General features: G+C 38.2%; 1 protein-coding gene across 1 annotated transcript; it reads right to left on the bottom strand.

Moving 5' to 3' along the window:
- Positions 1 to 2,683: 2,683 nt before the first annotated feature.
- LOC138371310 (zinc finger protein 774-like) lies at positions 2,684 to 3,028 on the bottom strand. Its single transcript, XM_069336095.1, has one exon. It carries the CDS (start codon positions 3,026 to 3,028, stop codon positions 2,684 to 2,686), a length of 345 nt encoding a protein of 114 aa, XP_069192196.1.
- Positions 3,029 to 12,371: the final 9,343 nt, after the last annotated feature.

Below are 12,371 nucleotides of genomic sequence, written 5' to 3'. Positions count from 1 at the left end.
ATTGACATTACAATTCAGTTTTAAATATATAGAGTACACAAGAGAGGATGTGCAGTGACGTAATATCTAACATATTCAGATATTTGAGTAAGGGTACCGAGTTAGATATTGTTCTAATAGCAGCTTTGTGTTGGGTAATTAGAGGACATAAATGATTTTGTGTAGTAGAACCCCAAGCACAAATACCATAGTTGAGATAAGGATAGATGAGAGAGTTGTTGAGATAAGGATAGATGCGTCACCAGGGCAGGGCGAGGAACATAATATCTGATCTTAGAAAGAGGGACAACAATTTTAAAAACTTTTTTTGCTATTGTAGCGAGTAGATTATCCCAATAATATACTCGCTCCAAATGCATTGTTAATATTCCTGTCAACCTTTGGAGATGAATGAGGTGAGGCGTTGCCCGGGCAACACAGTGAGGTGTTGCCCGAGCATATAAGCAGCAGAATAGCAAACATTAACGAGTCTACTTTCAAGTGTGGTCTAGAGCAGACACTTGCGAGATACTGTACTGACGCTCAGTGCACTCAACTCACACCAAAGTATCACCTGTGTACTTCTGTATATTCGACCAAATATATATATAGTATCTTAGTGTCTGTGTTTATTTGTCACCATACTTTACGTAACAATAGAACCGTTACATTATATTTAGAATGTGTCCCTGGAAATTCAGCTTGTTATCGATGTTATGTTACCTTGTTCACCAAGGAATTTACAATCAACTTTACTACTGATTTGTATATTGCTTATTCTTCAATTAATTTCATTTGAGGAGTTATTACCAAACAAAATATAGAAAGTTTTGTCAATGTTATGGGTGAGTGTGTTAGCAGTTAGCCAAAGATGGACTATATTTAGTTCAGTATTCACAGTGACATTTAGAGCAAGAGGGTCAGGACTGGAGAAAGGGAAAGTTGTGTCATCAGCAAATTAGATTGGTCTGAGGTGTTGAGAGGCATTTGGAAGGTCATCAATTGTTGTTTTTGTTGGAATTGTTGACTTCAGTGAAATTGCCACTTTTATGGACTAAGGTTACTCTTAAATTGCTTGTTTTTTAGAATATCAGGAAAAGTTAGGAGTTCAAATGATTTGTTGTAGAGCAATGCAATGGCTAGAGCTAAAAATCTAGCCATTTTTTGTATATTAGGGTTGGTATCTCAATATATGATATCTGTTCAAGGTATCTGTGCATTCATCCACTGCAAATTACCTCAAGCCCATCATCACCCAAAAAAAATCTTCAATCAGAACTATAAAACTGTCTTCAAACAACACACAGCTTTTGTTTAAATCCCAAAACATGCTAAATATACACTCGCTCTACACATTCTCTTGTGCTATTTACATGTACAAAACCTTGTTCCTAAATGTTAATCCTGATCTGAAACTCTTCATTGATGGATGTAATAGAACCCACGAGCACCACAACATAAATAAATATTTTGTTGATTTAAATTGACAGTCATGCTAATATAATTGCCAGTCAGGCTTATGTAATTCACAATCATCTTAATATAATTGCCAGTTTGGATAATATAATTGGCAGAGGGTTATGCCAGTCAGGCCAATATAATTACCAATAAGGCTAATATAATTGCCAATCAGGCAAATATATAACTTCGAAGTAGGGCTTTTTCACCCACAGGGTTATTGATTGATGGAACTGCCTACCTGTCGAAGCCTTAAACTGCCAAAACTGTGCTGAATTTCAAAATATAATTGGAACAGATCATCAAGGCAAATGGGGGAGGGGTGAGACGTTCAACAAGCCACCGGCTTCCTGTTCTCATCGAGGCCACTAGGGTTAGTGGCCCCTCAGGTAAATCGGGTAAAGTCTTATTCCCAGACAATTACAGCATAACTGATAAAATAGGGTACAGTAATATAAATTTCTGGTTAATTTTGAGTGATATAAATTTCTATAGTAATATAAATTTAAATTTCATATTCACTTCACTGACAGTTATAAATGCCAGTCTGCCTTCAATAAACTCTTTGGTGAAATATTTATAATCAAGAGAGGAACTCATAAATAAGTCTAAGCAAAAAATAAAAAATGGACATCAGTTTGCATATGAATCTGATGAGAAAATTCCTTGATTAGTATACATTTCCCTTCCAATGAAATGGTCTCATCTTAAGTATATCTCAGACTGTGTTCTTCACCAACTCCAATGCTAAATAATATTACAACAAAAATGTCCATAACTTAGCTACAGAGTATATTAAATTTTAAATAAATTTCCACAGAGAGCAAAAACAAAGCACATTATTATTTACATAAATATGAAGAAAAACATTTAAAGCTTTGTTTTATCTTTGCTAAACTAAAGAGATTTTTCTATACTTATAAGCAATTTTCAGTTTTCCTACAGTGACAGCTTATCTAGTTCTTGCTTGGTCATCTAACTTTCATAAAAGAACAATATAATAAAATATCTTTAGATCTTTATCTTTCATTGTTTAGTGTATTTCTCAAACAAAATATAATTACCTCTGAAGAACATTCAACTGAACAAATCCACAAGGGCCATGACAAGGATTCGAACCTACGTCCAAAATCATCCCAGACGCTGCCTTAATTGACTGAGCTACGACATGATCCAACTGACAGTATGACACCACACTGTTAAAGTTAATATACCATTATGTGCCTCATTATCCTTTAACATTCTCTTAATTATCTTCCACACTCAAAGTATTTAGCCTGTTATTTGCATGTGTCATCTTGTGCCTCTTCATATGTCCACGGTGACGGAATGTCTTCCCACACTCTGGACATTCGTGAGGTTTGTCATCTAAATGCACCATCATGTGAGTCTTCATATTTCCAACACGATTGAATCTCTTCCCACACTCTGGACACTCGTGAGGTTTATCACCTGAATGCACTAACATGTGCTTTACTATAATTCCACGTTCTTTAAATTTTTTGCCACACTCGGCACATTGAAAAGGTCTCTCATCCGTATGCACCATCATGTGAGTCTTCATATTTCCAACACTTTCATATTCTTTCATATTTTGGCAGTCTCCGTGGTGTAGTGGTAAGACACTCGCCTGGCGTTCCGCGAGCGCTATGTCATGGGTTCGTATCCTGGCCGGGGAGGATTTACTGGGCACAATTCCTTAACTGTAGCCTCTGTTTAACGCAACAGTAAAATGTGTACTTGGATGAAAAAACGATTCTTCGCGGCAGGGGATCGTATTCAAGGGACCATAGGATTAAGGACTTGCCCGAAACGCTACGCGTACTAGTGGCTGTACAAGAATGTAACAACTCTTGTATATATCTAAGATATCGTATATATCTTAGACTTTTAAAAAAAAAAAAAAAAAAAAAAAAAAAAAAAAAAAAACACGATTGAATCTCTTCCCACACTCTGGACACTCGTGAGGTTTGTCACCTGAATGTACTAACATGTGACACATCATATGTCCACGCTGACTGAATCTCTTCCCACACTCTGAACACTCATGAGGTTTCTCACCTGAATGCACTGTCATGTGACGCTTCATATTTCCATGACTGGTGAATACCTTCCGACGCTGTGGACACTGGTGAGTCTTCATCTTCTTTATGACAGGTGCAGTTTGTGTGAAGGTTTTCTCCCCCGGATGTTGGGAGAAGCGTCAAGGCTTGAGTGTTGTTTCTTAGAGTTAGACTTGATGTGAGCACTTGGCGGTCAATGGTGGTGCTTCTTCTTTATGATAGGCGCAGTTTGTGTCAAGGTTTTCCCTTAATGCTCGTGCTGGACATCACTGGCTGTGGTGCTGCTAAAATGGCGGCGGTTGTTTACCCTCTCATCACCTGAGCGTTCCAATGTTTTTGTCTGGTTCACCATATCATTTTCGAACCTCTTAATTTTGTTTATATCTAGTCATTTAAAATTAACACTTGTATTTATTCTCATGTTTTTGAATCAAAGAATATACTTGGAATTGTTTCTTTAAACATAATGCCACACGATTATACTTTTTGAAGGAAACAGCTCTCCCATAGTGAATGTGTTCTGAACCATAATGGAATCTGACCCATGTATCAATCGGGTCAACCCTTGTGTGGCATTTCCAAAATGGTTGCCCCTGTTGGTGTAGCGAGTTAATAAAAGAAATAAATAAATAAATGTTTATTTAGGTAAGGTACATACATATAAGAGATTTTTACAAAGATTGGTGGACTTATAGATAGAGCTAGTACATACAATGCCTAAAGCCACTATTACGCAAAGCGTTTCGGGCATATAATCTTATACTCGCTCCATTATTATTTTTTTTTTTTTTTTTTTTTTTTTTTTTTTTTTTTGAGATATATACAAGAGTTGTTACATTCTTGTACAGCCACTAGTACGCGTAGCGTTTCGGGCAAGTCCTTAATCCTATGGTCCCTGGAATACGATCCCCTGCTGCAAAGAATCGTTTTTCATCCAAGTACACATTTTACTGTTGCGTTAAACAGAGGCTACAGTTAAGGAATTGCGCCCAGTAAATCCTCCCCGGCCAGGATACGAACCCATGACATAGCGCTCGCGGAACGCCAGGCGAGTGTCTTACCACTACACCACGGAGACTGCTAAATAGATATTACTAAATAGATAATAAATAAATAAATATTATCTCATTATCTTAATAGCATAACTAATTAGCACTAATTACAGAAGCTACAATCCTTTCCCCAATTACAGGTAATACTCCTTGTTGGAGGGAGCTGAGGTGTAATCACCATGACCTAGATTCAGGAAGCTCTGTGTATTTCTTCGTAAGTGGGTTTGCTACGAAGGTTCCTAAGTGCGCCCTAAGAAGATGCTTAGGTGCGATTCAATAAGGTATACTTAGGAAGAAAATTGTTGGTTCACCTGCGTGCCGATAGAGGTCACTACTGTGTTTCGTTTGGCCAATCAGAGAGCAGCAACATTCTTCATATTGAAGATTTAGCGCTGGCTTATAGGAGCTCTACTGCCTCCTATTTACGTCGAATTTTCTTATAAAATTAGTATATTTCGAAGTAAAACAATGTTTTTGCAACTTCTACAGCCAGCACCGACATTGTAGTAAACAAATATGTTACATTTGTTGTTTACCTACGTAATTCTAAGAGATACTGTGTAGCTGTCCTTGTTGCTCGGAAGATGCGCTGACAATTATTGTATATATTTACTGAATTTACCCAATGGCCACTAACTATCTAGTGACCTCGAAGAGGACAGAAAGCCGGCGGCTTGTTAAAGGGCCCGCCAATTGAATTAATGTTATTTTTTAGCTGGAATTTGGCATTTACGGCTTCAGCGGGTAGGCGGTTCCATGGGTTTATAGCCCTCTTGGTGGAAAAAAAACATCTGTTTTCAGTCCTACTTGAGAGAACATACTCTCCAACACTATATCTGTGATTGTCCTGTTATCAGTGACTTCATACCAAATGGTATGAGGTACTTTGAGCTCTGTAATTACTTCATACACTCAGGAATATTGGAAGATATTCTTGTGCTGCACCCAGATTTTGCCAGTGGAGGCTAATAGATCAGCATTAAGTATTTTGTTCTCTCCTAATTCCATGTATGACTGGCCATCCTGTGAGGTGAGGATGTTGGGTGAGCTTGTAGCTGGTTTTTGATCTACACTGTGTGGTCCTTTATACAGAATAGGGAAGCAGCACATTGCTGTGTATACCTAAACATGTTTAAAAATACATTGTTTGAGAGGAGTTTTGTAGAAACTGGTAAGAGTAATTATAATATAATGTTTCCATGATTCAGTGCTTACCTCTTGTGAAAATTGCTTAGAGTTGTTTAGTCAGAGTTGATTTGTTTTTTTGTATTGAGGCTGGTATTTTCTAAATTGATTCCATGTACAGTATGTCTAACCATCCTGTGAGATGGGAGTATTAGATAAACTTATAGCTAGTTTTTTATCTACACTGTGTAATATTCCATATAGAATAGGGTAGCAGCACATTGCTGTGTATACCTAATCTTCTTAATAAAAAAAATCAGTAATAAAGATTTTAAATTATAGTTTGTATTATTACAAATACAGTACTGTATTATCCTTATTAAATCATGTTGACCATGGATCATTAAGATCTCATGTTGATATGTAATACAAGTCATATTTCTTTTGAACTGCTAATCCATCCTAATCATTCATTAAATTGTGCATTATGTCTTAATTTTTCACTTCCTTGGATATACTGTACAGTACAAAAAGATAGGGTAAAAATAAACCAGTAATATTTCTTTCATTATATTTTTCATTTAAATAACTGCATCAATATTTTTACAGCTGACAGGATTTGTTTTCCCATACAGGTGCATTATTTGTTAAAAAAAATTTGGTTTATTGTTACACACAATGGTGCTACATAGCCTTCCCAGCTTGGTGCCTTCTTTTAATACTGTACTTACTGATTAAAAAATAAATAATAAATACATTTTATTCAGGAAAAGTACATACAGTTGATTTACAAACATAATGTTGGATTTATAGGCAGAGCTAGCACATACAATACCTAAAGCCACTAATACTCATAGCATTTCGGGCAAGGTGTGGGGGGAAAAAACACAGACTAAAACTTAATATCAATCGAGATTAGGTATAAATTGTGTTGAAAGAAGGAATAAAAAATACAAAAAGGGGGTTAACATAGCATAAATCAGCAATTGCACATGTTGGTGAACAGCGTTGTTTAAAAAATAGCAAGACATGGGTTGACATTTAGGAGGTAAGTTAGGTTACATGGAGTTAATTAGGCAGTACTTGGTTTAACTCTTAAACTGGTTGAGAGAGGTACAGCCTTTGACATGATTCGGGAGGTCATTCCACATTCTGGGTCCCTTGATTTGTAAAGCACTTCTAGTTTGGTTACACACAGCCAAATTGAGTAACAGGAAGAGGTCTTGGACACAAATTTGTTCCGTGCTAAATGTAGATGAATCAGCCGAGTATTCCTCAAATAAAATAAGTTGCCTCAGCTTATAAGGTAAATAAAATAAGCATTTCTCAAATAAGTAGCTGCCTCACCTCACTGCCTTACTGCTACATAGCCTTCCCGGCATGGTGCCTTCTTTTGATAATTACTTGTTCCACACCCAAATTGTATAACAGGAAGAGGTCTTGGACCCCTACTTCCCTCTCTCTTTTTTAATAATCTATATAGTCATAATTATAGCTTTAAGTATTCAATGAATAAAGTTTTTGACATTTTTACCCTTTTTCTTACCTAACATCATTTGTGCAGCATATTTTTATTTTATGTCTCACCCAGATTTAATTTCAAAATAAAACCAAACTAAATAAATTAGAAATGGGTATGTATAGCTAAGGTACACCCTTACTACTAGGTGAACAGGGGCATTTGGTGACAGTAAATGATCCCATCAGGCAGGGCTCATCACCTTCTCTCATATTTCATGTTCACCAGTGTTTATTTACTTAATAACTACTGGTATAATATCTTGCTATTATAAAACTAATTCTACTATCATCAAACACATATTTACTTCAAGTTTCAAGCAGAGAATGCATATATAACTAACACGAAGGATTACTCTGCACTAGATTCACCAGCTATAATATTTTGGTCATGTTCCAATATCATAAATTTATCCCAGTGTTATGTAGTAGAGAAAAAATGACTTATATCCAGTTTACGTAAAGCTACGTGTGGTCGAAACCACACTTAAATCCCGGAATGAACTTACGAAGATTTTTCCACTTGGAGTAGTTAATTGAATACGGACGTATAGCCGCCACGAAGGCGCTAAGACGGAAAACGCTCTTAGCTAAGAGGAAAAACCTTCGTAAGTACCTTCCTGAATCCGGCCCCATTTGATGAATATTTATTTTTTATTTATTTATTTATGCATATACAAGAATGTACATAAGGAATGTGAGGATACAAATATGGTAATTACAGTCTTGTAAAGCCACTAGCACGCGCAGCGTTTCGGGCAGGTCCTTAATCTAAGAAAATTTTAAGGAGGTAAATACTTGCAAAAATTATAGACAAAAAAATGATAACAGATTACATGAAATGAAAAAAAGATGAGAGAAAATTGTAGGTACAGTATATTAAAGCACATAGGTAGCTGAGATTGATTGCAATGACAGCTTGAATGGTAGTTGACAAAAAATTGGTAGGCACAATACAGCAGAAACAATATAAGACCAATATCGACCAGTACAATCTCCAGTCAAGAATGTAGTACTCGGTGTAGGCAGTTCTAATCGACCCAAGACGCTACAGCTTCGACACAGAGCAGGCAGGAGACTACGACCTCATCCAGCTACAAAACTCTCCCACATCTTTAAAGAAATGGCCACTGCTTATTTGAAATAAGCGGGGGAATTCTGGGAAGGAGAAAATCATTTACGCAGCGCTCCGTGAGAATTGCGCGCGCAGTGGGGGGGGGGGGGGGCGCATATTTAAGCAAACGCATGAGGAGTCTCACCACGGGAGACATCTCCCGTCACGTCACGCAGGGTGCAGTCGCACCTCCACAGATCTCCAGTATCAGCTCCTCATGGGAGACATCTCCCGTCACGCAGGGTGCAGTTGCACCTCCACAGATCTCTAGTATCGGGTCCGTCTAATTACCACAAGCTTCAGAAAGCTTCCTGGCAATACGTTACAATACGAAACGTTATGCAATAGCCCCTGCTATTGCATTACTCTTCAACAAGTCACTTGAACTCCAAACCTTTCCTGACATTCTAAAAAAAGCAAGAGTAACCCCTGTCTACAAATGTGGTGATCTCACTGATGTTAACAACTATAGACCTATATCAATCCTGCCTAACTTGTCAAAAATATTCGAAAAGCTAATCTACAAGCAGCTTTACTCTTTTCTAGCCAAGCACAATATACTTAGCTCTTGTCAATATGGCTTCAGACCCAAAAAAAGCACTAACGATGCACTTATTAGTATGATTAACTTAATTCACGCAGCTCTTGATAAAAAGGAGTTTCCTGTTGGGTTATTTGTGGACCTGCGTAAGGCTTTTGACACTGTCAACCATCAAAACCTTCTTCTTAAATTTACTGACAGCTTAGCTTACTAAGCTTACTAAGCTTACTAAGCTTACTGACAGCTTACTGACAGGCTCCAGTATGTTTCTGTGAATAATACAATTTCTCCCACCCTACCCATCAACATTGGTGTTCCTCAGGGCAGCATACTTGGCCCTCTCCTCTTTCTCATCTACATTAATGACCTTCCAAATGCCTCCCAACACCTCAAACCAATTCTATTTGCTGACGACACAACCTTCATTTACTCCAGTCCTGACCCCCTTGCTCTAAATGCCACAGTAAATACTGAGCTAGAGAAAGTCCATCTTTGGCTAACTGCCAACAAACTCACCCTTAACATTGACAAAACGTTTTATATTCTGTTTGGCAATAAATCCTCTAATCAGATAAATCTCAAAATAAACAATACCCAAATTTGTAACAAATTAGATGGCAAATTCCTTGGCGTTCTCATCGACCACAAGCTGAATTTCCAGGGTCACATTCTAAATATATCAAAAAAAGTTTCAAAAACTGTTGGCATTCTTTCTAAGATCAGATATTATGTACCCCGCCCTGCCCTGGTTACTCTCTATTACTCCCTCATCTATCCATACCTCAACTATGGTATTTGTGCTTGGGGTTCTACTACCCAAAATCATTTACGTCCTCTCATTACCCAACACAAAGCTGCTATTAGGACAATAACCAACTCTGGCCCCAGACATCACTCGGTACCCTTACTCAAATCTCTGAATATGTTAGATATTAAGTCACTGCACATTCTCTCTTGTGTATTATACATATATAAAACGCTGAACTGTAATGCCAATCCTGACCTCAAAAGCTTCATTGAAGGTTGTAACAGAACCCATGAGCACCACACCAGAAATAAATACAGTTTTGATATTCCTAGAGTACGACTTAATCAAACTAGAAATGCTCTACAAATCAAGGGACCCAGAATGTGGAATGACCTTCCCAACCATGTTAAAGACTGTACCTCTCTCAACCAGTTTAAGATAAAAACTAAACACTACCTAATAAATTCCCTGTAACCCACCTCACTCCTTTATTGTCAACCCATGTCTGTTATTTTATTTTATTATTATTATTTTTTTTTAATCAACACTGTTTGTCAACCTATTGTATTTGTGCTGCTTTTTCAGTCATGTTCCCCCTTTTTTTTATCTTTATTTGTATTTGTTTTCAACACCTTTTATTCTTTATGCTCAATTAGTATTAAGTTCTAGATATTAATGTTTTTCTTGCCCGAAACGCATTGCGTAATAGTGGCTTTAGGCATTGTATGTACTAGCTCTATCTATATATCAATCCATTAATGTAACATCACTTGTATGTATGTACCTTACCTGAATAAACATATTTATTTATTATTTATTTATTTAGTTATTAATGAATAAATATGATATGTTAGGTTAGGCTGACCTAACCTAACCTATCCTAACCTAAACTAACCTAACCTAACCTAACCTAACCTAACCTAACTTAACCAAACCTAACCTAACCGAAGCTTGGATCGTCGACTTGATTTGGCGTCACCAGCTTTTTATTTTCGTCTAATTTCTTTATAAAAAAATACTTTTTCAGATTAAAATTATGTTTTTTCGTGTTGTACATTCATCACCAACATTATAATGAGTAAATATATCATATTTATTCATTACTAACGTACTGCCAGGAAGCTTGTGTAGCTTGTCGTAATTAGACGGACCGGCTCCGGGTAGTGGAGCGACTTATCCCAGACACATTGTTTCCTAAAGAGTATTTGCTGCCATATGAGCCTCTTGTATCTACCTAACCTAACCTAACCTAACAAACCCCCTAACCTAACCTATCCAAACCTAACCTAAATATAACCTGTAGCCAACAATATATCTTGGATAAGTCGCTCCACAACATTGTCGCTTGGATTGACGACTTCCTATGGCCTCTCATGCCACTGACTTTCGTCTAATTTCGTTATAAACGTATATTATTTCGGAGTAAAAATTTGTATTTTTTCGTGTTCTACCTTTAGCACCAACGTTATAGTGAGCAAATATATCATATTTATTCATTATTTACGTAATGCTAGGAAGTGTTGGGTAGCTGTGAATAGATTTGGGTAAATTTGAGTAGGTTTGGGTAGATTTGGGTAGATTTGAGTAGCTTTGGGTAATGAGACGGCCCGGGTGACTGGAATTGCCTTAATGTCTGAGTTTATGTGAATTCGTAATTTACCTGAATTTACCTTAGGGCCGCTACCAATGCTAGTAGCCTCGACGGGGACAGGAAGCCAGCTGCTTGTCGAAGGTCTCCTCATTTGCCCTGTTTGATTTTTTTTCTGGCAATGTTGTACAAGAGCAGCAACCAGGTTATATCTTGAGGATTATCTTGAGGGTTATCTTGTGGTTATCTTGCGGTAGGGGCCTTGTAGCTTGGTGGATAGCGCGGACTCGTAATTCTGTGGCGCGGGTTCGATTCTCGCACGAGGCAGTCTCCGTGGTGTAGTGGTAAGACACTCGCCTGGCTTCCGCGAGCGCTATGTCATGGGTTCGTATCCTGGCCGGGGAGGATTTACTGGGCGCAATTCCTTAACTGTAGCCTCTGTTTAATGCAACAGTAAAATGTGTACTTGGATGAAAAAACAATTCTTCGCGGCAGGGGATCATATTCCAGGGACCTGCCCGAAACGCTACGCGTACTAGTGGCTGTACAAGAATGTAACAACTGTTGTATATATCTCAAAAAAAAAAAAAAAAAAAAAAAAAAAAAAAAAAAAAAAGGGCAAAGTTTCTTTCACCCTAAATGCCCCTGTTACCTAGCAGTAAATAGGTACCTGGGAGTTAGTCAGCTGTCACATGTTGCTTCCTGGGGGTGGAGGCCTGGTCGAGGACCGGGCCACGGGGACACTAAAGCCCCGAAATCATCTCAAGATAACCTCAAGAAGGTTATCTCGAGATGATTTCGGGACTCAGCGTCCCCGCGGCCCGGTCCTCGACCAGGCCTCCACCTTTTTGTTACACATCCCCACGAAGCAGCAGCAGCCAGTGGCAGCTGTCCGGGAGACATCTCCCGTCACGCAGGGTGCAGTTGCACCTCCACAGATCTCCAGTATCAGCTCTTGATACTGGTAATGGCTCAAAAGGGCCACCACTTACGGGCAATTCATGCCCGTGCCACCTTTTGGATGGTTTAATCGTCATCTTGGACACATTCATGGGAGACATCTCCCGTCACGCAGAGTGCACTTGCACCTCCACAGATCTCCAGTATCAGCTCTTGATACTGGTGATGGCTCGAAAGGGCCACCACTTACGAGCTATTCATGCCCGTGCCACCTTTTGGGTGGCT

Source organism: Procambarus clarkii, chromosome 35 (genome assembly GCF_040958095.1).
Source record: "Procambarus clarkii isolate CNS0578487 chromosome 35, FALCON_Pclarkii_2.0, whole genome shotgun sequence".
Lineage (NCBI taxonomy): Eukaryota > Metazoa > Arthropoda > Malacostraca > Decapoda > Cambaridae > Procambarus > Procambarus clarkii.
The sequence above is the reverse complement of the archived record's forward strand: the minus strand, read 5'-3'. Positions and strand labels throughout refer to the sequence as shown.